At 49.0% G+C, this 26,266-nt stretch overlaps 1 protein-coding gene across 24 annotated transcripts; it reads left to right on the top strand.

Moving 5' to 3' along the window:
* MTRR (5-methyltetrahydrofolate-homocysteine methyltransferase reductase) lies at positions 42–25,656 on the top strand. Of its 24 annotated transcripts, none has more exons than XM_021076612.1 (17): positions 54–126; positions 1,040–1,085; positions 2,189–2,352; positions 4,308–4,447; positions 6,584–6,751; positions 9,208–9,583; positions 11,021–11,143; positions 12,795–12,948; positions 14,103–14,191; positions 15,960–16,140; positions 18,031–18,073; positions 18,633–18,810; positions 20,510–20,628; positions 21,658–21,750; positions 21,857–22,042; positions 22,689–22,817; positions 23,983–25,656. In XM_021076612.1, exons 3-17 carry the CDS (start codon positions 2,224–2,226, stop codon positions 24,122–24,124), a joined length of 2,250 nt encoding a protein of 749 aa, XP_020932271.1. In that variant the 5' UTR covers positions 54–126; positions 1,040–1,085; positions 2,189–2,223; the 3' UTR covers positions 24,125–25,656. The 24 variants fall into 24 exon arrangements, with proteins under 24 accessions (XP_013840380.2, XP_013840382.2, XP_005672677.3 ...); XM_021076611.1 differs by having other exon boundaries at positions 1,040–1,202; XM_013984926.2 differs by lacking the exon at positions 1,040–1,085 and having other exon boundaries at positions 42–126.

The raw sequence follows: 26,266 nt of genomic DNA, 5'->3' as shown, positions 1-26,266 counted from the left end.
GCTCCTCTCGCGAGCCTCCTATTGGTCTCGGGAGCCGAGTACGCACGCCGCGACCGTGTGCGCAGGCGCGGGAGCCGGGCTCGCAGTACCTACGCCTTCCCCAGCGTCCGGGCCGGACGCGCGCAGGTGAGTATGGGGCAGCTGTCGCTTCTCCGTCTGGGCACATGCCCGGCACGGACCCGAGGGAGGGAGCTGAGGGTGGGGGAGGACACTGGCCTCCGCGCCCTCCGGGCAACGCGGCCGGAGGGCGGGCTGAACCTGGGTCTTGGTCCTAAAAGCTATTCGCGGCCTCTCGGACGGAGTCCTGGGCGGCGTTTGCGCGAGCGGAGCCAGTCCCGAAGGTGGCTTTGAGCCCCTTCTCCGTCGGCGTTTTGGTTCTGAACACTGTACTAGACGAGGGTAAAGGGCACATCGGAGCGCGGGGTCAGGTGCGGAGACCGGGACGGGGCGCCTGAGACTCAGGGATGCCGGGAACGCGGCCCCTCGTGTTCCGCTCTTTCTTCGCGTGACGGTGCCCTGCCGGTGCGGGGAACTGAAGAACCTAAGCCTGGGCCCTGTTAACATCCCACAGCTCCGGACACAGGCCTGGGCCTTGTTGACATTGCGCAGGGCCGGTGTAAAGCAATCAGCCCGGTGCCCAAGTCTCCGGCCGCAGCTCCCTTTCCTAGAAGAACGAAGTTAGCTGCTAAGGGGGACTGAGATGCTGCAAGGTTACCCATCTAATTGCCTTTCTGGCACCGACATAAGCTGCCTGCTTTAAGTTAGACGATATGAACCTTACTTAACAAATCATTATTGTTAACTTAAACACTCTCACTAGTTAAGGTTTGAAGTATTTTAACTGTCCCTTTGTTTTTACACCCCTGTTTATGCATGCGCACCCCTTCCCAACCTGAATGTAAGTTTGTCTTTATAAACACGGTCCGTTTCTTTGTTCGGGGCTTCACACTCAAGCCGCTTTTAGGCAGTGTGGCCTGTAATAAAGACTCCTAATTTGTTTCTTCTCGGTTGGAGTGGTCTCTGTTCTTTCTTGGTGCAGCAAAACCACCTCTGAGGAACGTGGGCTGGAGGACCTTCTCGCCAAGGTACCAAGGGGTTCGTGCTTTGAAGCCCTCAGGCCTGTGTGTGTCTCCTGGGACGCCCTCCCGGACCTTGGTTGTAACAGCTGTTTTCCATCACTGCGCTTTTACAGTCAGCTCCAAGTGCGTGGTGTCTTCCTGCGATTCCCTTATCCTGTCATCTTGCTGACCACTAGAGCGCCCGCTCTGTCCAGGCGCTGTTCTGTTCCGTAGGCTAGTCCATGATTTTTAGCATTGCGATTTAATACTGTTCTTTTGCCCTTTCATTTCTTCGTGGCCAAATTGCCCTTAGATTTAATTGGCCAGAGGAACAACAACAACAAAAGTATTGTGGTTCATTTACCAAAAGCCAAAATTTTGGTTTGGGTGTCCGTTTAAATTTGTCCCCTAACGTGAGAGTCTCCCAGGTTTTGACACTGGACGGGCCTGGGGAAAAGTCTTTGAATGTCCTTTATTTTATCCCCCATTACTTGTTCCGGAAAAGCACACATACTGGTAAAAGGCTAGAGTGGATTTGGAATATTTTTCACTCGGTATAGACATGTATAAGTATTTATGCACATGCACTCACATATATATGACATTGAATTAAATAAGAAAACAGGGTCTGTGCTTTGAGAACTATGATTTGTTTGTTGGGATTAAGTAGGAATCAATTTTAATGAGGTTTTTACAGTTTTTATGAATTTTTAACTTTGCTTTTTTTAAAGAGAACAGAGATGTCTGAGATTTATTGAGCACTGCTATGTCTCAGTCGTTGTTCAGGGGCTTTGTGTCTGTCTGTCTTTGTCATTGTCCCCACTCTAAGGGTGAGGCAGCAGAGACTGATCAGTTGAGAGCTTGACGGGACTTCTGCTCTTGTGAGTGATCTGGCCCCAGAATCTGATTTCTGAGCCCTGGAATTACAGCTTCATTCCCTGTATTCTCTTGGGTTTGATGAGTTCTCTCTTTTAGCCTTTTGGAATTAATGCTGACAAACAGATTCTGGAAAGTCTCTGCTTCATTTTACGCCTAGATATTGTTGAAATCTTTTTCTAAATAAGAGAATTAAGAGCTGCAGGTTGTTGTACTTTGTTAAAAGAAAGTCCTTCTCCCCCTTTGTGTTCCAGTGTAACTGTCGCAGTGTAGCATATGCACAGAGGCGATGAGGAGGTTTTTGTTACTCTATGCTACACAGCAAGGACAGGCAAAGGCCATAGCAGAAGAAATATGTGAAAAAGCAGATGCACATGGTTTTTCTGCAGACCTCCACTGTATCAGTGAGTCGGACAAGGTAAGTTGTGGTTTTTTAATAATTTCATTCATTTATTTTTGCTTCTATAGCTGCACCTGTGACGTGTGGAAGTTCCGGGGTTAGGGGTTGAGTGGGAGCTGCAGCTACCAGCCTACGTCACAGCCCATGCAACACCACCAGATCCACGCTGCATCTGTGACCTCCACCGCACCTTGCAACAGTGCCAGTCCTTCACCCGCTTGAGTGAGGCCAGAGATCGAACCTGCATCCTCACAGGTACTGTGTTGGGTTCTTAACCCACTGAGCCACAGTGGGAACTCCATGGGTCAGGTAAGTCACGATTTTTACCATCATGTACTTTTTAAGAATTTTGGTTACGAGCAAAATGGGACCTAAATGCCACCATGATCCATTTTTAACGCTCAAAAATTTGCTTTATCACCTTAATGTAAGATTCCTGAACTTTTTTCTTTTTAATGTAAGTGGTTTTTTGAATTGGGCTACACAGTCTTTAAAACTGTGATAAGTAACTCTTCTCGACTAAATGAAAGTTAGAGTATTTGCCTTGTTTCTCTCCTGGGTTCCTGAGAACTAACGAGGTGTGTGTGTTCACTGGGCCACGTGTCCTTTCCACTCGTGAATCTCAGTACTGTTTGTATTTCCCCAAAAAGAAGACCTGGCCATCCATGCCAGAGTCCCTCCAGGTGGGAACCACCGGATTCTTTCATGATGCACAACGGAAGGTGGAGACGAGAGGACCCGGGGCTGCTTTGCTTTTCTTCCGTTCCGAAGCTCCCCCCGTAGGACAGGGAGATGCTGACAGATCTGTGTTGCTTTTTCAGTCTGATCGCGACCCTCCCATTCACACTTTGATACATCTCAGGCCCTAGGAATGAGCAGGGGCTCTTTTGTCAGGCCACACGGTGCTCTGTGAGCCAGAGACGTTGAATTCAGCCCAGGAGTCAAAACCCCACCCTGCCGTACCCTTTGCCCAGGTTCACAACCTCCTCTGGCCTCTAGTGCATTTCTAGGTCTAAAGGCCAGCCTGCCAGCAGCAGAGGTGAATTATGAACTCAGCTCAGCAGGGCCAGGGTGACTCCAGATTAGTCACTCACCAGCAGGAGGGTCCTGGAGGACCCCACCCCTTGCAGGCCCCGTGATTCTACTTTCAAAGTAAATCTACGTTGCGGGAGCTGCAGGCGCTACAGACTGAATCTGTCACTACAAACAGAAACAAAGTCATCAGCATCATATGACTAGCCCTGGTTTGGCCCAGTGACGTCACCTCACCAGTGACCCCCGTGGGCTCAGCAGCTATTTGAAAGTTAAGTGAATAGTGAGTGTTTCTAATACAGTGTTAGTTGTGCTCTTTGCTCTCTGCAGTTGAATGATTTCTCCAGTTGCTTTTGATGCAGGTTCAAACTGATAGCTCTCTGCTCCCTAGATGCTAGTCTTTTTCAAGGTAAAGTTAACAAACTGTATAGAGTTACGTTGTGTCCTGTAAGCGCTGAATCAATTGTCTGGTAAAACATTAGCTCAGATCTTTTACATGTTAGGTCAGCATGAAAAACAGTGCAATCCTTGGAGCCAAATTAGGTAACATTCATGCTGTGTAGAGGTCATGGAGTCATTATAAATACAGATAGTGTAATTTGCCTGAGTATTTAAATTTAGGTGAGAATCAGAATAAAGAAACTGGAATCTGTCAGACTTGGAAACGCTGGTGACCTCAGTTCCCTGTTGACGGTGTTCTGGGCTCTCTGGACCCTGAGGGTGTCAGCGGCCTTCCTGAGAGCCAGGCTTCCTGGTTCCGGGGGGCAGGGGTGGGGGGGTGGTAACGCTGTTACTTGGCCAGCTGTGCGGTGTTCTGTGTACTTTTCTGCCGTCCTGCGATATAGACGGCAAGTGGAAGATTAAGTGGGTCGCCTCGTGGATGTGTTAAGTCGGAAGGAACACACAGCGCTAGAGCCCTGACTGGCACCCTTGTCTCTTAGTACGATCTGAGGACGGAAGCGGCGCCTCTTGTGGTGGTGGTTTCCACCACGGGCAACGGAGACCCACCCGACACAGCCCGCAAGTTCGTTAAAGCCATACAGGACAAGACGCTGCCTGGCGACCTCCTTGCTCACCTGCGGTATGGATTGCTAGGTGTGGACTGTGTTCTGTGCTCTTACTGTAAGCTCCCTGCTGGCTTTCACGCTAATATCCAAATGTGTCTTTCAGAGACCTGGGATATCATCGTATGCGTTTTGTCCTCGGGGGGTTTTATGTAAGGGTTTTTACCTCTGTATCACAGTTGGTTGTAAATACGCACTGTTGCCCAGTCTGCGCCCACAGCAGCTCTCTGCAGAGCCCCCGAGTAGCATTCTTAACCCCAGGCGAGCCCCCCATTCAGCCAGAAAACATTTTCACCACGTTAGTGGCTGGGCCTTCCCCCAAACTGCTAAAACGGAATTCCTGAAGGAGCAACCCTGCATGCTGTGTTATTGTGGGTTGTTTGGTTTGTTTGTTTGTTTGTTTTTAAGCTCCCAGGTGGATCCCATGGCTTCCTTAGGCCAGGAACCAGTTCCCAGGATGGTGGTTCTCAGGCCAGGCCACCATGGGGATCAGCTGGGGGAGTTTTTCTTCTCGTTCCTTTATTTTGAGCCCCACTTTAGTGATTCTGACTTCATTGTTCCGAGGCGGGGTCCCAGTATCGGTATTTTTTTAAAGCTCCCAGGTAGTTCTAATAGGTACCCCAACTTAAGCCCTGGCTTAGGGCTGTGGGAAGGATGGCTGTACAACACTAAGGCATCAGAAGGAGCAGCTCAGCAAGTTGGGACAGCAGAGAGGGAATTCGGGGTCTGTTGCCCTGGCTTGTGGTCTGCGTTCACTTCTGAGAGCTGTTTGGGGGAGGTGTCTAGTAAGGATGGACTGAGATAAAGCACCTGGAGAGAAACTCGAGGTCATGGTCTGGGCCAAGGTCTGTCATGTGTGATACACCCGAGAGAGAGCATGCAGAGTGTTTACATGTTGTTGTTCTTTTTGTTTGTGGTTTTTTTTGGTCTTTTGTCTATTTAGGGCTGCACCTGAGGCATATGGAGGTTCCCAGGCTAGGGGTTGAATTGGAGCTACGGCTGCTGGCCTGCACCACAGCCACAGCAACATGGACTCTGAGCTGCGTCTGCGACCGACACCACAGCTCACGGCAACGCCAGATCTTTAACCCACTGAGTGAGGCCAGGGATCGAACCCTCATCCTCAGGGATGCTAGTTGGGTTTGTTAACCACCGAGCCACGACGGGAACTCCACAGTGTTTACCTCTTTTTTATTTGATTTTTTCCAATTTCTTATTTTCAAGAGTGAGCCGTGTACACATGCTTTAAAAGTTGCCCAGGAACTCTTTTGTGGCACAGCAGATTAAGGGTCTGGTGTTGTCACTTCAGGGGCTTTGGGCTGCCGCTGTGGTGAGGTTTTGATCCCTGAACTGGGAACTTTTGCATGCTGCAGGCACAACCAAAAAAAAAAAAAAAAAAATCCTTAAAAAATGTATTGAAAAGTAAAGACTGAAGCCTGTCCAGCTGTTTTAGTCAGGCTTAGGCTCATATATGGACCCACCAGTCGCTCTTCTTATTCTTGTGGGAAAAATGTGGGGAGATGATGATTAAACAACCAAGAAATTTAAGCTCTTCATTTTAAATTTTCAGCCAAGTATGAAAATGTTTTCTTACCAAGAAACAGAGAAGCAATTCTTAATTTACCCAACACAGAAACAGAGCAAATGACTGTTTAGGTTTCGGGTGTATCTCTCCACGTTCTTGATTAGGAGTCAGTAAAGCCTGGAATGGACCAGATAATAAATATTTGAGGCTTTGCAGGCCACTCGCCTCTGCTGTTGTCGCTTGGAAGCTGCCCTGACAAGACACAAACAATTGGATCTGGCCGTGTGCCGGTAAAACTCGACTTGGAAGACGGTGGGTGGTGATGGGCGCCCAGGCTGTGGTTTGCAGACCCTGCGGTAGAGTGGAGAAGTCTGCCAACACAGGCAGCACGCGTTCACAGTGCTGTCTAATCCTTGTTTTCAGATTGCTGTGTTTTCACACAGATTCATGAAAACAAAATGGGAAATCTGTTTCTGTTAGCAGTGGTCAGGAGTATTTGTCTTGTTTCTGTTTTGCATACTTAGTATTTTTCAAGGAAAAATTAAAATGTGAAGTTACACAGTATGTCTCTTCCCATCAACAAGAGCATGAAACGGCGTTAAATGTTTGGTTTCTCTCTTCTGTGTAGGGTCCATGCGACGCCTTCCTGTGTACTAACGGCCTGTTTGGGCTCTTTAGGTCTGGGTGACTCAGAGTACACGTACTTCTGTAATGGGGGGAAAATAATCGATAAACGACTTCAGGAGCTCGGGGCCCAGCATTTCTATGACACTGGCCACGCGGATGACTGTGTTGGGTAAGAGCAGGCAGCCTCTGCCGTGTCCATCCGGACGGGTGTCCTGTCTTGATCTAGTACTAAATCTTTGATCTGGAAAGTCACAGTCTAGTTTCGTTAGCTTTTTTAGTTCTAAGACCACAGATCGTCCAGTTAATTTGTTTGTTTTGCTGATTTTTTTTTTTTTTTAAGTACCTCATTCATGTCCATGTCTGCTAATGGAAGACCTTAGGGAAGGTGCCCTAATAGAGTTACCATTGGACTTAGAAATGGAAGTATTTGTCCGAGTCAGCGTTTCCTTTAGGGCCTTGGCTGGCATGTGCCCTTCTCTCTGCCAGGGAGGGCGCCCAGCAGGCCCCACATTGCAGAGGGAGAAGGCGGGTCGGGGCCTTCCTGACACGCTGGCTCCTTGGCGCTCTCCTCACCATCTTAATAGCCATTTCTTTCATCTATTCCTGTTTCTACAATTCAGGCTTCCCCCGAGTGCCATTTTCAAATCCTCCTAGATAACCTCTTAACGTACCCTTGGTAATTCAATTCTTGTTACCCCAAGACTTTACAGATGTCCTAGAGCTGCCTCTGTCATTTATCCGTGAACGGCGTCCGCCACCTCACGGCGCGCACACTTGCCTTTTTTCTGCTAGGTGCCTGGAGTACGTACATGCCGCCCGCTGGGTCTGTGTTGATGCATCATGACAGGTTAGGTGGCGGTCGTGCTGCTCTGCAGCCAGCACTTTGCACGGGCCTGTTGGAGGCTCTTCTGTGTGTCCCCGCGATGCCCCCTTCGAGTCCATTTTCTGCAGCTGTTACGCCCTGAGTTCTTTCCGCCTCCCCAGACCCACGCCCCGCGTGGGTACCACGTTTCCTGTGCGCTGTCTGCTGTGCTGTCCCTTTATGTGGGGCCTTTTTTTCCTTTTCTCCAGAATCGTGTTAGCGTTAAATCTTACTGTCATGTATCAGCTGCTTAATTGCCAAACCCTTACAAAGTCCATTAGTCCTGTCGCTGTCCATATTTTGAAGACTTTTGGTTTCCGTTTTCATTTGTTGCGTTGAGTATTAAAGTTGGTGAGTGTATATTTCAGCAGCCTCCATCTCTTAAAATTCAACCCAGCTCCTCTTGTCTGAAGTTATTTTTAGGGAGACATTTTCGGCTTCATGTCCCGCCCCACTGAAGGGGTTAGGAATGCAGACCGGAGTTCAAACACTTGGTTCCCCTCCTCGATTTTCCCCGCTCGCCGACTCCGAACCTTGGTCTGATGTCGGCAGCCTGTGGCGGTTGGTTTCTCCCTCGTGAAGTAGGCGATCAGAGTGTGTGTTGTGTGAGGTTCTTTGGAGGATCAGATGCGTTAATACAGGTTGTCGCTTTAGAGCAGCGCCTGCCGTACGGGAGTGACCATGAGCTCCCTGCTACCATCTTGACGTTTCCGCCTTGTGAGACTGGTGTTTTGAATGTCGCTGTCACTGTTGAACTGCCAGTTTTACACACGTGCTTTTCCAAGGGCTCCCGGGGGACGGATGTATGGTGGAACTCAGTTTCGAGTTGTTACTGTGTAAGCACCAAATGAATGCAGTGGAATTACAGCCAAAGTCACAGTAAGACAGAGGTCTGAGATGTGCCTCTTCTGATGGTCCTTTAGCTTTATGAACTGGAATGTGATTGATAATTCGCTGGACTTGTGATCAGAAGTGGCGAAGATACTACCCCAGGTTTCCGATGAAGCCTTCCTCAGCCTTTCACTCTGCGTGGTGCCTCCGTTCAGGGGGTGGAGGGTGCGTTATTGTTGCGTAGTTGTTCTTAGCTGGTAGCAAGTAGATGACTGTATTTTAAAATGTATTTGTGATTAGTTAAGCTCTCCTAGTGGATGATTGCTTTTCTCCCCTGTGGGCAGCCTCTGTGGAAATTTTACCAGAAAACTTGCTCAGAACTGATAGGAGGTTTGAACTATTAGTTAAAAGAACATTAATCTGGAGTGGTTTCTTGGTGATACTTTCATCTGTAGGAAGCAAAGATCAGTAAACTGGCTAGGACAAAAAAAAAGAAAAAAAAGATGGTGCATTTGCTGGCTGTAATTGTCATTGATGATACTTGAGCAGACTTGGATTTTAAGGGAGTTCTGGGAGCCTCATCAGGATTTAACATTCCTGTTTAAAATTACAACTTAAAATACTAACTCTACTTGAAGCTATGAAGAGGACTTCACTTCTCTTACTGACTACTAAATTATCTTCATTTTTGTTCTTTTATGCATGCTCATGTTTTTAATAGCTCATTGCTAACGAATGCAGCAATGTTCTGTTGATAGCTTAATCAGTCCCAAGTATTTTCTGTATTCTAAATAGACTTCACATTTGGTGTTTCTGACAGTTCCCCAGCATTCTGTGAAATGGCCAGGTTCAGCCGTTGTCCTCTCGTTATATATTTAAATGGAGAACTTAGGCATTTGTTTCTTTTTCCCTCTTTTATTACCAAAATCCAGCTTGGAACTTGTGGTTGAGCCATGGATTAATGGACTCTGGGCCGCCCTCGAAAAGCATTTTGCGTCACGTAGAGGAAACGAGATGAACGGCGCCGTTGCTATGGCATCTAACCCCTCCCTGAGTTCGGAGCCCGTCACACCGGAAGTATCACACATTGACTCACAGGTCGGACTTCTGAGATTGGATGATTCGGGAAGACGGGATTCTGAGGTTTCGGAGCAAAACGTCGTGAACAGAGGTCCCTCGAGTGTTTGGATCGCAGGCTTTGAGTCCTCACTTACCCAGTCAGCACCCCCACTTTCACAAGCCTCTCTGAATATTCCAGCTTCACCACCAGAGTATTTACAGGTGGATCTGCAGGAGGCCCTGGGCCAGGTGAGCAGTTTCACTTTCTGTGCTTTGGGTGGCGGTGGTGGTGGTGGTGGTGGTAGGTCTTTAATTAGATTACAGCAGAGACCAGCAAGCTGTGGCTGCTGGGCGAGTGTGGCCCACCTCTTCTCTTCTGTGAATAAAGTTTTATTGGAACACGGCCATGCTCATCCGGTCACCTGGTGTCTGTGGCTCCTTCTCCAGGGAAGGCGGAATTGAGTCGTTACTGCAGGGAGGTAGCCTCTGTGCATATCAGAAGTACTCGTGTTAGGTTCGTTCTCTTTGAAGAGCTAAATGATCAAGAGCTCAGTTCCTCCCTGATTTTGGAGAGTTAACTTACTGGTTTCTTCTTTAGGTGTCAGTCAGATGAGGGCAAAGTATTGTGGGAAGTCAGGGAATTTTCTCAGCAGCTGAACTCAAAGGACTCATTCACAGGAAAATCTCCTTGCAGTGGGATTCCTGGTGTCCTGGGATGCTCCCCTGTGGGTTTTCCTTTTTCTTGATAATATTTCATAGATCTGTTTTTGTCTATATTAAGCCTTTCTCTTGCTTAGAGTATATTTGCTATTAATAAGTGACTTTAAATTGGTCTGTAGAGTTTTGAGCATCAAGTAGAGTAATGGGTAAAAGTCACCTCACAATGGCCAGCGTGTGGTGCCCTGAAATTTCTTCCAGAGAGCCTGGGGTAAATTTCCAGGGCGGGTAGTCGTGTGATGCAGCGCCAAGTGCTCTTTCATTGGCGCGGCTGATTGGAGCTCCGTGTGAGGTTTCTTACATTTTCCATTTTCAGCAGCACTCAGGAATGGCAGCTTGTGAAAGGAGTGAGGTTGTACGGAGGTTTAGTTTCTCTGTTTTCGTAAGACCTGTGTTGCCTAATACTAGCCGCGTGTGGCTACTTAAATTTAAATTAATGAAACTAGAATACAATGAAGATCTCAGTTCCTTAGTCCCAGTGCTCGGTGGGCACACGTGGCTGGTGGCTCCTGTCTGGCCCCGAGAAGCTATAGAACATTCTCATCGTCCAGAAAGTTCTAGCGAACAGCATCGCCCAGCCCTGAGGGTCCTTGTGACCGGCTGCACTGCCTGACACGTCCTTGAAAGTCTGGTCATTTCCTTCAGACTCTCCGGAGACATGCAGCGTACTCTTTCTGCACCTTTCGTTAGCAGGACTCTCAGACCTTCACATGAAAAGATGGGGATCTCGTATTTCCATATCGCTCAGAAATTCTAAAGTCTGATAGACGAGGAATTTAGACTATGAATGAGCTTCTTTTCAGACAGATGGAGGGGCATATGTCTGGAGCCATTTACCTCAGAAAAGAGCGCTTAAATAGCCAGGGCCTTGGAAGGGCTCCTGGCACTCTCCCCTTGTCACCAGCTGGAGCAGTGGTCAGTAGATGGAGAAGTGCACTTAGTCACATTTTATCAACTTGGTTTCTCAAGGAGGAGAGCCACGCACCTGTGACTTCAGTGGATCCCGTTTTTCATGTTCCCGTTTCAAAGGCAGTTCAGCTGACGACAAACGATGCCGTAAAAACCACTCTTCTGATAGAACTGGACATTTCAGTAAGTTACCCAGTGTCTCTCTGAGCACAGGTGTGTGGTCAGAAAGTGCAAAGCCCTGTGTGGTGTGTTCCCGTCCACACACCCAGGAAGAATCCGGTCCATGACGGTCCATCGGCCTTTGCATGCTCCAGCCATCCTTTGGTCTCCCCACCTCGTACCTGTTTTCACTTCAGGGAGGGGCTGAGATGAGGGGGGACTGGGGGTGCTTGCACTTGAGAGGGTCGTGCTGCTGCTTTACTCGTTAAACCGCGGGAGTAATGCAATCAGAGCAGCATTTTCTGTATTAGACCCGGGAGAGAAGGCTGGTACCTGAGGTCAGCCTGTCACTGTCTAGTCTGGCTGGAAACAGCCCAGACTAGGCAGTCACGTGACGGTCACTTCTCAGAGGCGGTCCTTGTTCCTTTGAGAATCTGCAAGACCATGGCCCCCCTCCAGAAGGATGAATCGAAATCCGGAGGTTTATGTACTGCCTTTCTGAACCCCATTCCCGAGCCTTCCCCAGCCCTGGCCCAAGTCCACTGGCCTCGGGTTAAGAAGCAGTGATGGATAATCGTGAGCCTTCTGAGCTGGGGGACCTCCTCAGTGTCCTGGAGCACCACCCTTTGTCTTGATGAGGGGTCCCGCGAAGTTCCCAGGGCTGGGCTTTCAGAAAAGGGCCCCTCAAGCCTGTCAATGTTGGCTTAATTGAATTTCTAATGGAAAACAAGGAAAACAACTGACATCAAAACTAGATGGTTTTGCTTACATGCTAATGAGCACGTATGACTTTGGAACATTTCGATAATCCGTATTGTTAAATATCCCGTGTTCCCCAGACATCTTCCTTCTGTTATGTACTTTCGTCCTGAAGAGGCAGGGGCTGGCTGACCGGCGGGGCCAGTCTGTGTCCCTCACAGGCCAGGAGGTGAGCGTGTGTGGCCAAGGCCCTCCCCAGAGCCGTCCACACCTTTCAGCAGACCTGCTGCGGCAAGTGGCTCCTCCTGGAGCATGTTCACAACCAAGACGATGGTTTCACATTTTATGTCACTAGGGGGGAAAAACTGCTCCCCCCCCCAGTTCCCTCCCATAGGAAAGACGTAAAGAGAGGGAACTGAAAACCAGTGCAGATGGCCTCAAGGAGTCTCTTTTGCTTCCAACTTTTGTGCGTGTGTGTGTGTGTGTCTGTGTGTGTGTGTGTGTGTCTGTGTTTTCATAAGAGGGGTTCTCACGTGGATGATGAGAACACTGCTTACCAGAGCACCTTAGCTCTGGAAGGTGCAGGAGGTCTTAATTTCCAGTCTGAGTTCCTGATAAAAAGCAAAACGTTGGATAACTACGGAATTCCTTTTTAGAAATAACTCTTAATAAAAGTGTGTTTGTTTGGTTAGTTGGACCTGTTAGTTTTTTGCAATTAGAATTGCCTTGTTTCTGGAGTTGCCAGGTGGCGCAGTGGGTGGGGATCTGGCTTTGTCACTGCTGGGGCACAGAGTCCACCCCTGGCCCTGAAACTTCCACATGTCACAGGTGTAGCCCCCCCCCCCCAAAAAAAAGAGGAAAAGAATTTGTTTCTAATTGCTGTTTTCAAACGGTCATATAATAAACGCCGTTACTCCACAGCTAAACTTCTTTAACTCCTGAGGAATTTTTTTCTTTTACGTTGGTTCTGCTCTAGCAAACAGATTTTTCCTACCAGCCTGGAGATGCCTTCAGCGTGATCTGTCCCAACAGTGACTCTGAGGTGGAACGCTTACTGCAAAGGCTGCAGCTCGCAGACAGGCGAGAACACCGTGTCTTCTTGAAGATTAAGGCGGACACAAAGAAGAAAGGTACAGCCCCCTTCTCCTGTTTATCACGATAGCAGGGCCCGGAGTTGGCTCAGCGGTAACGAACCCAACTAGGAGCCATGAGGACGCAGGTTCCATCCCCGGTCTCGCTCAGCAGGTTGAGGATCCGGTGTTGCCTTGAGCCGTGGTGTATGTAGGTCACAGATGCGGCTCGGATCCCATGTGGCTGTGGCTGTGGTGTAGGCCGGCGGGTACAGCTCCAATTAGACCACTACTCTAGGAACCTCCATGTGATGCCAGGTGTGGCCCTAAAAAGACAAGGGGAAAAAAAAAAAAAGACATCGAGTGTCACTGGGCCGTGGGCTGGGAGACGGGGCTGGGTCTGCCCAGATGCTGGAGGTCAGTGACTGGACCAGCAGCACCAGCGGTCTTGGCGGTTTCTTAGCTTTTACATCAAATACCCAGAGGTGGTAAGAGGGCCTTGTGGACACTTACAGACCTTAAAAATGAAGTGGTGGAAGGATCAGTTTTTTTAAACTCTGGAAATTAGCAGGCTTGCAGGAAACTAGGAGACCATTTTAAAACATGAATGTACCTGGTTTTGGAGAAGTAGGTTAATTAGTTCAGCCGGTTTGTTACTTTCTCTTTTGCTGCCTGCATTGTTTTGTTTCAAGTTAGCACATTAATACAGTAGCACAAAACGCTTCCACGACTCTTTCTGAGTTGTTGTTTTTACTATGTTTCTTATAGTACACTTATTACTGCATATTTAACATAAAAAATAAATAGAGGAAGTTATTTTTTAGATACCTGCTCAGAGTCTTGATGCGGATCCGTCAGTTCTAAAATTCCTTTGAGGCTCATAAGCAGTGGTGGTGGCACTGCCATTGTCTGGCTTTCCATTCCTGGGTTTTGAATAATTTCCCTTCCTTTGGTTTGGTGTACCTGGATTGGGTCAGGATGGCTGATCTGGGAATGCCGTTGAAGTCCTGATAAGTGTTTTTGCCACGTGGGTTTTTCTGCTGTATTGCTTTGGGGAATTTTTTTTGTCCGTCCGATGAACACCACCGTAAGGCACATGGTGCTCTGACAGCGCTGTAATGTTAAATGTTACAGTCACGTGTGTTTTTTAGGGATTGAAAAACATTTTCTTCTTTGTTTTCTGTGTCGTGGGCTCTTTCCATCGACCCGAAAAGGAGCGGCCTTGCCCCAGCACGTACCCGAGGGGCGTTCTCTCCAGTTCCTTTTCACCTGGTGCCTCGAGATACGAGCAGTTCCTAAAAAGGTATTTTTCCTCCCTCTCTGGGGAACTATTTAAAAATATGCTTACCTTTGTGCAGGGTTTATTAAATCTGGTATTTGCCATTTGAAGGCTTGGAAAAGTACAATCTTCCCAGCAGGTGTTCCAGATGGTTCCTGGGGAGCTCCCCTTGTGACCAGCAGTGCCAGACCCGACTGGTGTCCGGGAGGATGCGGGTTTAATCCCTGCCATGGCTCCGTGGGTCGGGGATCCGGCGTTGCCATGAGCTGTGGTGGAGGCCGGCAGCTGCAGCTCCGATTCACCCCCTAGCCTGGAAACCTCCATATGCAAGCAGATGTGGCTCCCCCACAAAAAAGTGACAGAATTGTTCCCAAGGTGTGTGATGTCTTTGTGATTGTCGCAGACAAATATTTCTATGTTTGCACTTACACTGAAATTGTATGTTGTCTATTTAAACGAACATTTTCAAGTAGGGCTTTTTCTTAATCGTATTTTACTCGCCATTAACTTGGTGTGGCAGGGTGACCAAGCTTGTGGTGAGAGTGGCCCTGGACGGTACTGTTCTCCAACTATACGTGGGCCTTTCTCTGATTGGTGACAGGAAGCTCCTGGGAGTGTGGGCTTTCCCCTTTAATGTTTGTGTAAAACAAAACAAAACCAAACCCTAGGTGTTTATTACATAAGAATTCTTCAGGGAAAATTAAAGGGATTGATGTTTAGATGAATTTGGAGATAGAAAGATCCACTAGACATCAGTATTGTGGCAGTAACTACTGATTTGGGGCTTTTTTTTTTTTTTTGGTCTTTTTGTCTTTTTAGAGCCACTACCGAGGCATATGGAGGTTCCCAGGCTAGGGGTCTAATCAGAGCTGTAGCCACCAGCCTACGCCAGAGCCACAGCAACGTGGGATCTAAGCCGTGTCTGCAACCTACACCACAGCTCCTGGCAACGCCGGATCCTTAACCCACTGAGCGAGACCAGGGATCGAACCCATGTCCTCCTGGTTCCTAGTTGGGTTGTGAGTGCTGAGGCACAACGAGAGCGCTGGGACTTTACCGCTCTGCTCTATGTCCTCCTCCTCTTTCCACAGCGGGTCTGAGGTGACAGAGCTCCCTGCGGGAGGGCCCTCGCTGTGCTGACCCTCGCTCTTGTCCAGCTTCTGTCCACACATCCCCGCGTCTGCATGAGCCTCACGTGCTCCCAGGAGCCAAGCTTGTGCCTGCCCCCCTGCCCCCACCGGCCGTGCCGTCTTTTCAGCGGCCCTTCACTTCCAGCCCCCAGGCCCCCGGCGGCCTGTGTGCTCCCGGAGGGCGCTTAGCCTGTCGCCACCACTTACCTGCTGACTTGCTCTGGCCCGCCTGGGCAGCCTTTGGGGCGGGCGGGTGTCATCGTGCGCCCGGTGCTGTCATAGAAGAAGCACTTAGCTGCTGTCCAGCAAGTGTAGGAGTCAGGGTTGTCGTCGTCAAGCTGAGACAAGAGCAGGTTGTGTCCTGCAGTAAAAGGTCTGGTGTGGAGACGTTCTGATCACTCACATCTCCTGCCGTGTGTACTTTGAGATCATACTTGTGACCGATTCGTTGGTTGAAGATAGAGGGGAGGTGACCACAAATTGAACAGAAAGTGGCTTTTCCTCACAGGCTGCCGTGAAAGCACACAGCAGGCAAAGGGCTTTTTTCCCGGCTCGTCCGCCCCCCTGGAGGCACCCTCACCCTTGCCCTCCGGGACAGTTGGCTGTACTGCCGGGTGGGGCGCGTCGTAACGTAACGTAAGTGGCTTCTTTGCCTGGCACAGGCCTTCCTGCGAGCCCTGGCCGAGCACAGCAGCGACGGCGCCGAGAGGCGGAGGCTGCAGGAGCTGTGCAGCCGCCAGGGGACAGCCGACTACAACCGCCTGGTCAGAGACGCCCGGGCCTGCCTGCTCGACCTCCTCCTGGCCTTCCCGTCCTGCCAGCCTCCGCTTGGCCTCCTGCTCGGTGAGTGGCCACTGTCACAGTCACCCGGCCTCCTCGGCGGCAGCCCCTCTGTGGTCAGGACACCTTTGCAGGCCTGTGCTCTTCTTGGTGACAAGACGCTCATCAGCGAGTAATTGTCCTGCCTGCCCCGGGGCCCTGGCCTCTCAACTGCTGCCTGAGGTCCAAGAATCTCTGCCCAGCTAGTTTATTTTATTTTAATTTTTCTTTCCTACCTTTGTCACTGTCATTTGCTCTCTTAATTACAGCCAGTCCTAATTCTCTCCTTTTTTTCTTTTTTCTTTTGCTCAGCATTCAGCCTCTTAGATGATTTTCTGAAAGCGTTTAGCTAGATTTTATCTAAAAATGAGCTTTCTAAGAAAATGGTCTTTTCCAAAGATCATGGTAATTGACGGAGTCGGCTGAAGCGTGTGCTCTGTGTGCAGAGGACAGACAGGTTCTTGTCTGGGCAGGCCCACAGTTAGTGTCTTCAAGAGCCGAAGAGGGCTCCTCGTGTCGGACCAGTACAAACAGGTGGCCTTACGGTGCCTCTGGGCGTTAAGCTCAGGCGGGGGTGGGGTTGGGGGGGACCCATCGCAAAACCTCCAGATACGGGCTCATCTCGTGTTTTGCCCAGACCGTCTCTTCCGGTCCTCCTCCAGCAAAAGACCTTCCGTGGTGGCACCAGGATCAGGAGACCTGTTTTCCAGGGACAGTGGCTATAGGAATTTTATAGGCTTTTAAAACCATCACTTCTCTCCTATGCCTATAATTTTGTCACCTCTTTTCCTGAGTGATAAATACTAAAATTTTTTAAATTGGCACCTGTCTTTGGTGACAGGAAGTCACGCGTTGTACGTTTTAGTGCCGGGCCAGGGAGGCCCCTTGTGCCGCCCAGCACAGCCGAGGGCACTCTCCTTACAGGGCAGGCCCTGCCCTTTCCCTTTTTATCTCTTAGTGGCTCCTCCCTCCCCCGAAAGCTGAGGCTGCTCTTCCTGCTTTCCTGTTCTTAGGAACCCTCTCACCTTCAGCTGAGTCTTTTGAGCTAATGCAGGGGTCGGGATCGCAATCTGAACGTGTGTAGGGAAGTTATAAGAAGCTTGTGAAACTGTCAGTCATGGAAACATTGTTCCAATTCTTTCTGTGTTCTGGTACCCGGTTAAACTTAACATGTATCACTTTGCATGTTAAAAATTAAGGGCATTGGGACTTATAAAAATTTTAATTCTTTTCTATTGTTAAACCTTATTCTGATACTACGAGTGTAAGACAAGGGTAAGTCTTTCCAAATTTTTGCTAAATAACTATCAAAAATGTAACATACCAAACACAAAAATATCCACTCAGAGCTTGTTAGTGGATAGTTAGATAGTCAGATAGTGGCCTCTTAATCTTTCAAGAGAGCACCTCTGTATCTTAAAAACCACAGGGTTTCTGGATAACTTGATTTAAAGATATTTATAATTACACTTCTGTTTTTTTGCTATATAAACATAAGAAGGGAAAATATTTCAAGCCTAAGTATTTCCCATAGTCCTTTTAAATCTGCAAACTCTGGACATGCCCCAGAAGACACTGTAATCGGTTCCTTGACTTGGAGGCTCATTCGTGGACCCTTCTCTTACAGCCCTCTGGTGTGGGGGGAAAAAAAAAAGCCTTAAGTTCAGATTAAGGAAAGGCAATATGTTTTGTCTCTAAGAATTGGAAAAAAGTATTTAGTAATATTTTCCTTGGACACAGTAAATTTACATGTGCTGTATAATATTTAAAACCAAAACAGAAGTTATTCAGAATGTTCTAAATATAAGAAGCCAAATCAAATGCAGACATTTACATGTGACCTACATATACATGTATGATATGTTTTCAAGAGGACTCAATTAATAATAGTTTACTTTTTATTTTTTCTTCCAGAGCATCTTCCTAAGCTCCAGCCCAGACCGTATTCATGTGCAAGGTACAAACGTTTGTTAGCATAACACACAGCATCTCCGAAAAATATAACAAAATTGCGACTTCCACAGCCTTAGTAGCTGCGGATTCCTGTATTGAGAAGGTAGCAGATCTATGGGGGACAGTGGCAGGCGTGGTGAGGAGTGGAGAAGACAGGCCAGACTGCTGTCCTCCAGCAGGTCCCAGCTGTGGGGTCTTCAGGGGCTCCCCTGGTCCGGAGCTGGGGTCCCCACTCAGCGAGTGTCCAGGTCCTCTACCTGTGGCTTTATTGCTGTGCCGGGCCGCCTTCCCTGGGCAGCGGGGCAGGCAGGGCACAGGGAGGAGAGTCTGTATAAATCTCATCTAGCCTCAGAGGCCAGCAGGTAACGGGAAACTTGCTGAGTGATCGTTCAGGCCAAGAGGAGGGGGTGGCTTTGGCGTCGGAAGGGTGCCGTTCGCGGAAGAATTCGAAGGGAGACTGGAGCCCGTTGTGCAAGGCCCCTCGGTGCAGTGATCAGGGCCGAGCCGGGCCTGTGTGTTGGTCCCGACATGGGGTTTAAAAACTGATCTCTGTGTTGTTGCAGCTCAAGTCTGTTTCACCCAGGGAAGCTTCATTTCATTTTTAACATCGTGGAGTTTTCGTCTCACACCACAGCCAAGGTCCTGCGGAGAGGCGTGTGCACGGGCTGGCTGGCCACGTTGGTGGAACCAATTCTCCAGCCAAACGCGCGTGCAGATGGCGAGAAAGCCCCGGCGCCCAAGGTACCAGGGGTGTGTGGTTTGGCATCATTGAAAGTATGCCCTCCACCTGATGAGAAAATTAGTGTAGTGTCCCCTGCGTTTTGCTAACCTAATGTAGCATCAGGTTATCAAAGGAAAACTCAGGCCACACTTGAATTTGACTGTATCTTGGAAAGTCAGGGGAACATCACTTTCACTCAGTATGAAATCGCCCATGTGTCTCTGAAATGTGTAAGGTGACTTTTATGTAATAGGGTCTTTTCTCCTCGTGGGTCATGATCGCAGACAAGGGGACCTTGTCTGCCGTGGTTCTTGGTCGAGCAGGAAGAGTCAAGTACGCAGCGAAGGCTGGCGATGGGGTCCCGCTCGTTTTATGCTCAGTCTGTGTCCTCTGCACCAGGTGAGCCATTTAGAACTGGCAGTTGGCCGCAGTTCCTGTTGTGGCGAATCAGAAACGAATCCGACTAGGAACCACGAGGGTGCAGGTTCCATCCCTGGCCTCATTCAGTGGGTTAAGGATCTGGCATTGCTGTGGCTGTGGTGTAGGCTGGTAGCCACAGCTCTGATTTGACCCCTCGCCTGGGAACCTCCATATGCTGCCAATGCAGCCCTAAAAAATCAAAAAAAAAAAAAAAAAAAGGTTGACAACCAAAAATTAATTTTATGTCCTTAAATTTGGGGTAGTAGGATTTTCCCTGCCCCTGATTTTTTTCCATTTTCAGAGCCATGGTATTATTTTACATCTTGATCCACACGTGGCAAAATCTCGTTCCCTGTGCCCAGGGGATAATTACAGTTGTTGTTCCTCCTCACTCAAGGATGGTGGAAATTTAGAAAAAAATTTTTCCAGTCTTTTATGATGCCTTTTCTTTGGTATTGAAAAGGGAACATGTCATTTTCAATGTGATCGTATTACTGGTTTGGTTGCTGTAAGTTACTGAAGTTCACAAGTTGCCAGTGCGCAGGGGCTGAGGGGCTCTGGCGTATCCTGGAGAGAGAGTCCTCCCCTTAACTGTTAGAAGCACTCAGTGTAACTGCAGCTTGCGGTGGGAGGTGAAACTCAAAGATCGATGTATTTACACATTGACGCCTTGTAAGTATCTTCGGCACATGATCAGAGGCAAAACCTTTTGAAGTTGTAGCGAAAAGATTTTGCTTATCTGTGTGTCACTTGTTCTGGTTTTGCAACAAACACAAGTAACACTGGGCACAGAGTAACAAGCATGGCACAGGCTCTGGCATCTTGGGAGCAACTTCTTCGCTTCTCTTTCCCTGGCCTAGTTTTCACCTAAAACCTTTGCCCCATCTTGATGTCGTTGCCCCTTTATGTCCTAACGTGACGTCTCCTGTCTTCATTTTTTGGTGCATTTCTTCGTGGTACAGACAGTGGGGTGCCTGCTAGAAAAGCAGATATTTGCTTGGGCCTAGAGAAAGAATTTGATTATTTGTTCATTGTCCTCCCTCAGAAATAGCATGCCTGTCATTTTTAAAACGCCTTTGATTTGGATAGAAAAGAAAAATTTCTAAGACAGACTCATTTCTTTCTGTGCTTAGACAAGTGTGTGTGTGGTTTCAGGAAGATTCAATGCCCCCGTTTGATTTTATGATGCCTTTTCAAGGGGCAGGTGCACTTGCTGATTTCTTAGCAGATATCACCTAGGTTATATGCTTTCGTCTAGGTCTTTTTTCAGACTTAACGACCGTCGGCTTAATATTTCAGATATACATCGCTCCTCGAACAGCAAACTCTTTCCACTTACCCGGTGAGCCCTCGGCCCCCGTCATCATGGTGGGTCCAGGAACTGGCATCGCCCCCTTCATTGGTTTCCTGCAACATAGGTATGTGCTTTCTTTGCCTGCTGAGAAATCGCATATCTTGAGATCCTGGGTGGAAATGTGATAGCTTTTCTGTTCCTTCAGTAGCTTTTAGGATGTTGGACTTGGGTTGTAACATTTTCATTTCAGGAAATCATCAAGCGTGCAGAGGCACAGCATAGCTTGTCATCCGGGGAAGATAAACACCTCCCCTCGAGATTTGCCGCTGGAGCTCCCTTTTTCCCTTTTTACCGCAGTGCTGGCTTCCCCCGCCGCCCCGGGGTTTCTGGTGTGTGTGGTTGGGGACGGAGTTCAGGCATGCCCTTCTGCTCTGAGGCTCGGCAGCTGTCCCGTCTGTTCCTTAACTAGATATAGCTGGTAAAATAACAAAGGTCCGATATACCAGCGGATTCTAAGTTAAATCCCTACCGTCTGTGTAATTTTTCCACAGAATGATATTAATACAGGTATCTTTGTGTCGCAACATGAGTATTTGATATAAATACATAAAGTTGTGCTTCTCTCCCCGTTGGTGGAGCAAGAGTTCTCAATGTCATGTTCGCCGGGTAGTGGAGTGAGTCCTTTGGACAGTCTTTTTGGTTTTTTCCTTAAGCTGAAAAGTAGTGGCAGACATACAAGTGTGTCTCATCGGTGTGTCCATTGTTTGTGAGACATGTCACAGCAGGCCGTTCTACTTTTCAAAGCCCTGTGCCACTTTCTAATACATTAGTTGAGAGTTAATTTTATTCATAAAATTGTTATTAATATTTAATGTAGACATTAGTCCAGGTTTCAGAGCGTGACACTTTGAATCGTCCTCGTCACAGAGCTGTCGTGTGCAGCTCCTACAGGGCTGCAGCTCAGAGGTGAGCCTGCGGGAGTGGCCGGGCTGCCCTGCGGGTGGTACAATGCTAATGCGGTAAATGGGCCTGGAATGACGGCCAAGGTGGCTTTTACAGACCAATCTGGTTTTGCTGGTGGTGTTTCCTGACCAAAGAGAGGTCGCTGTCCCTGTTCTTCCCGATGAACAGCTCAGCCTTCCTTCCCACCTAGGGAGAAGCTCCAGGAACACCACCCGGCTGGCCACTTTGGAGCGACGTGGCTGTTTTTTGGCTGCCGACACAAGGACAGGGATTACTTATTCAGGTACTTGACGACCCTGGTGTGGCCACACTCAACCACCGAGCGGTTTCAGACGTGTCCCCCTTGAAGTGACCGTCCTTCCAGTGACCAGCTAAGTACTGCATTTCAGGGACGAGCTCAGGCATTTCCTCAAGTGTGGAATTCTGACTCACTTGAAAGTCTCCTGCTCGAGAGAGGCTCCTGCCGGGGAGGAGGAGGAGGCCCCCGCCAAGTACGTGCAGGACAGCATCCAGCGGCACGGCCAGCAGGTGGCGAGGGCCCTTCTCCAGGAGCGGGGTTACGTCTACGTCTGTGGGTAAGTGGCCTCGGGCTCAGGTGCTGCGGAGGGCGCTCGGCGCTGAGTATCTAAGAAGCGCGGGGCCCCTGGGTAATAGTCCGGACATGTGCGGATGAGAGGTTTGATTCTTAAACACAGGAATGGAAGCACAGGTTCTGAAACGACTTTAACGTACACTTAATAGCCAAGCAGTTGTTGGTATCAGGAAAAAAGCAGTGGCTCTCAGTTCATGCTTTGGGGAATGCTTTGTGCTGTTCTGAATACGTGTTTTCAGCCCCTGAAAGTTTCAGTTCATGTTAAGATGAGTATCACTTAACTTGAAATCTCAAGACTGATTTTGTCGTATCCAAGAATGTGTGATTTGCGCACTTGACCTAGCTAAGGAAAAAGCTTTGGTTTTAACCCTAAGAAGGTGGATCTGGGATCGTTTTTCTTCAGGGCACAATTCGTAATGTCAAAATCGACATAAGCCAGGAGTTTTTTTTAGGTTTTATCTACTTTTTGAGCCAAGATCCGTTACAGAAACCCAAGACTGCTATAGAAAATTAAAAGTTTAGAAATTTAGCTACTTGTTGTAATGGAAGTCAGATATTTTTGCTAGTTAAAAAGGAGTTTTAAAATAAGAAATTACTTTTTTTTTTTTTTTTTTTAAACTGTGATGCAGAAAAAGAAATACTGGCGTGACTTCAGCCAGAAAAAACTGCTTTGGGCAGAAAGGGCAGAGCTGCTGGGCGTTGTTTGTCTACACTTTGGCTTCGCTCTTCACTTTGTTTGTAGAGGACAGTGTCTCAAGGTGAGAGCCAGGCTGCAGGTTTGGACGCCGCTCTCGGTAAGGGAGCTCGAGAGCGTTCCGAACACTTTGCGCCCGTGTGTGGACGGCTGGCCCTGGAGGGCTTGGGACATTTCTTAAACATCCAGACTCCGAGAACAGCCATCCAGAGCTTGTTCACCGTCGCCCGTGCTTCGTTTTTCACGTCCGTGAAGCCGTGTTGGCAGCGCTCAGAGCTGGCGGGGGTGAGGGCTCAGCAGGACACTCATGCACTTTCCCGTGGACCAAACAGAGGGCACTGAGCACAGCCACCGGGGAAGGAGCGAACTTGTCCCTAAGCCCAGGGGACTCTGTCTCAAGGGAGGCCTTGGCTGCTGCTGGCCAAGCCAGGGGAAGGCAGGGGCCGGGTGGTGGGGAGAAGCCCCCTGGCAGTGGCCAAGGGAGGGCACGATGGGGGCGTGGAGACAGCCGGCCGTCACAGATGATGTCCTCAAGAAGCTTCACCCGAAACGGCAGGGCAAGTTCGGTTCCTGGCTCAGGAGGTCCTGCCTGACCCTCACTCACTAGTGCCCCCTGAGCAGACGCCCAGCGAGAGTCGCCCAGCGAGAGTCGGGAGGTGGATGAGGCGACTCTGCCCCAGCCCCCCGCCCTGGAGGGAGAGCGGGGTCAGCGGACCCCGAGGGCAGAGCAGGTGCCGTGGGGGGGGGGGGTGCTGCAGGTGCGCTCAGGAGGCCTTCGCCCGTCCTGCAGCTGAGAGAGCGGAGACGCGAAGAAGCCCTTGCTGAAGGGCCAGGCTCCGAGCACGTCCTCACTAACCATGCCTGTTAGCAGCGGTGTCGGGGAGCCTGTGGCCTCAGGAGACCGAAGACGGACGGCTGAGCAGGGGCCGGGGTAGGAGGTCCTCGGACACTTAGAGGTCCTGGCTGCTCTCGGAGCTCAGCCGCCTCTGAATAGCTTTACGCTGTGGCCGGGGAGATCAGCAGGAGACGCAGGATAGTCCCTGGGGGAAGGCCTGGCGCTGGAGGAGTGACAGGTGCCTGAGGCCAGGGGGGCCCGAGGGGGGCTCTCTGGAGAAAAGGAGGGAGGACTGAGGTGTGACGGAGTCAACTGCCGCAAGATTCGGGAATCAGGGAGGCTTTGGTCAGAGTTGCTGTTTCATAAACATTAATGCTGTTGTTCTTTTTTTTAGAGATGCTAAGAATATGGCCAAGGATGTCAATGATACCCTGGTGGACATAATAAGCAAAGAGGTTGGAGGTGGAAAACTAGAAGCAATGAAAATGTTGGCTACTTTAAAAGAGGAAAAACGTTATCTTCAGGATATTTGGTGATGAAATTGGAAAGTAAATGAAGGGAATTTGGCTTTTGTGGCTAAAAGTACTAAAAGACTACTGAAGCTTGAGACTTTTCAATTTTTAAAAATTAAAAAAAATTTACATTTCTTAGAGGAGGTGCAGGGGATTGAATCAGCTATTTAACAAAATAGCGAATTTTCGACTCAGTTTTCCAGCTCTCACCCCACCCCCACCCCTCTCCACATTGCAGCCCTCCCTCCCCGCCTGCACCTCTCAGGCCACCCCCGCCTCCTGGGGAACTTTGGCAGGGACAGGCTCAGGCTGCAGGCCTCCTGCTGTGTGTGTGCGGGCTTCCCATCCACTGGGGAGGTACGTCATCTGGCAGCTTGTTGCCAGTATTTTTTAATAATCTAAAAATAATGTATATTCTTATATAAAATGTATCATAAGGAATATTCATTAATTTAGTGTATTGAAATTACCTATGTACAGTTTATCTGATTACATGTTTATATCATTTTATCAAATGGTTATTACCAAAACTTTCTGATAAAAAATATTTTAATATAATGCTTATAATGATTTTTTTGAATGCTAGAAATGTGAAGTATATTTTGAAGTTCCACTCTGGCACATGATTTGTATGTACCACAGTTATTTCTTTTTATATCACGATTCCAGAATTTAGGGACAGTTTCTTAGCCACGCACACAGCATGTGGAAGTTCCTGGGCCAGGGATCCACCCCACGCCACAGCGGTGCCTATGCTAGATCCTGAATGCGCCGAGCCACGAGGCGTTCCAGAACTTAGGGAAATTTGCATTCGGTTTATAGATGCAAAGCAAGTGTGTATTTTAGTAAAGCTACCGTCTTTTTTTCCCTGCCTTTTCATTTCTGCTCCTGCTGGTACATTTTTTAGTTTTCTCGCATGATTTATGTTACCTCCATGTATCACACAAGATGTAACCTGGGCTTAAGATACCTCCTTAGTATCCTTGGATTTTGTATCTTCCTGCCATTGTCCGTGTAGTTATGTCTGTCAGATTTGAATGGTCACGTCCCGACCTCAGGCGTGTTGCGGGAGGCGGTGGGGCCTTGTGGGGTGCGGAGGGCAGAAGCGACGCCCTCGGGAGTGGGATCGGTGCCGTTGCCTCGAGAGGCCCTGCAGAGCTCCCGGCCCCATCTGCTCCGCGAGGACACGGCGAGAAGTCGGCAGTCCACGAGCGCGGAGGCCTTCCCCAGAACCCGACGACGCTGGCCCCTGGTCCGAAGGTCCAGCTTCCAGAGCTGTGAGCAGGTTCTGTTGGTCACAGGCCACCCGATGGTACTGGGACAGCAGCGTGAATGGCCTGAGACAATTCCCGATGGCACGTTCTCCCTTCACACTTGTCAGAGGAGACGACAAGGTGTAAAAGGGTATGAAAAGTTTTCTCCTGGGCTCGAGCACATGTGTGTATTAGAGATTGGCATTTAAAAGAAAATTCCTACCTGGCAAAGACTTCTGATCATTTTGAAAAATGAAGGTCTCAAGGAAATAAAATGTAATCTTAAGATTTGGTAAGGCTTCATGGCTGTGTATTACATTCTCTGATCTCATGTATTTCACATATTTTATAATAGAAGCACTTATGGAGAAAGCAAATGGCAGAAGAAGCCATAGCAAAGCAAAATTACAGGCATGTGTTATTTATACCAGCCGCAAGAGGGTTAAGGTGAAAACGTCAAAGGGGATGAAGAACAGTACTCTGTATTGATAACTGACCCGAATATACAACAATTAGGGACGCGTGTCCTTCTACCAGTGCAGCCTGTCTGTGACCCCAGAACCTGAAGAGAGACTGGGGGATGCTGATGGTGGCCCCAGGACCTGGCCTGAGCCGTCTGGTTTATGCACAAGGTCCGGGTTCGTTCATCAGCTGCTCCCTGCCTGCCTTTCCTTCAGAGGATGGGGAGAATCGGCCCCAGGCCAGCTCCTGCAGCGCCGGCAGCTCCTGGACAGTTACTAGCAGTCGGCAGCGAGACCCGACAGCCTGCCCTGTAAGCTCAGTGACGTTCCAGCTCTGCCTCTAGGTGGTCCAGCCACATCTTGGGTGAAAGGTGTCACATCTCGTGTGAAAGTTTATTCAAGGGGCGCGGGTTTCATTCCCTGCCGTATTGTGAGCTGCCCTCCAAGCTGGT

This window comes from Sus scrofa, chromosome 16, assembly GCF_000003025.6.
Source record: "Sus scrofa isolate TJ Tabasco breed Duroc chromosome 16, Sscrofa11.1, whole genome shotgun sequence".
Lineage (NCBI taxonomy): Eukaryota > Metazoa > Chordata > Mammalia > Artiodactyla > Suidae > Sus > Sus scrofa.
The sequence above is the reverse complement of the archived record's forward strand: the minus strand, read 5'-3'. Positions and strand labels throughout refer to the sequence as shown.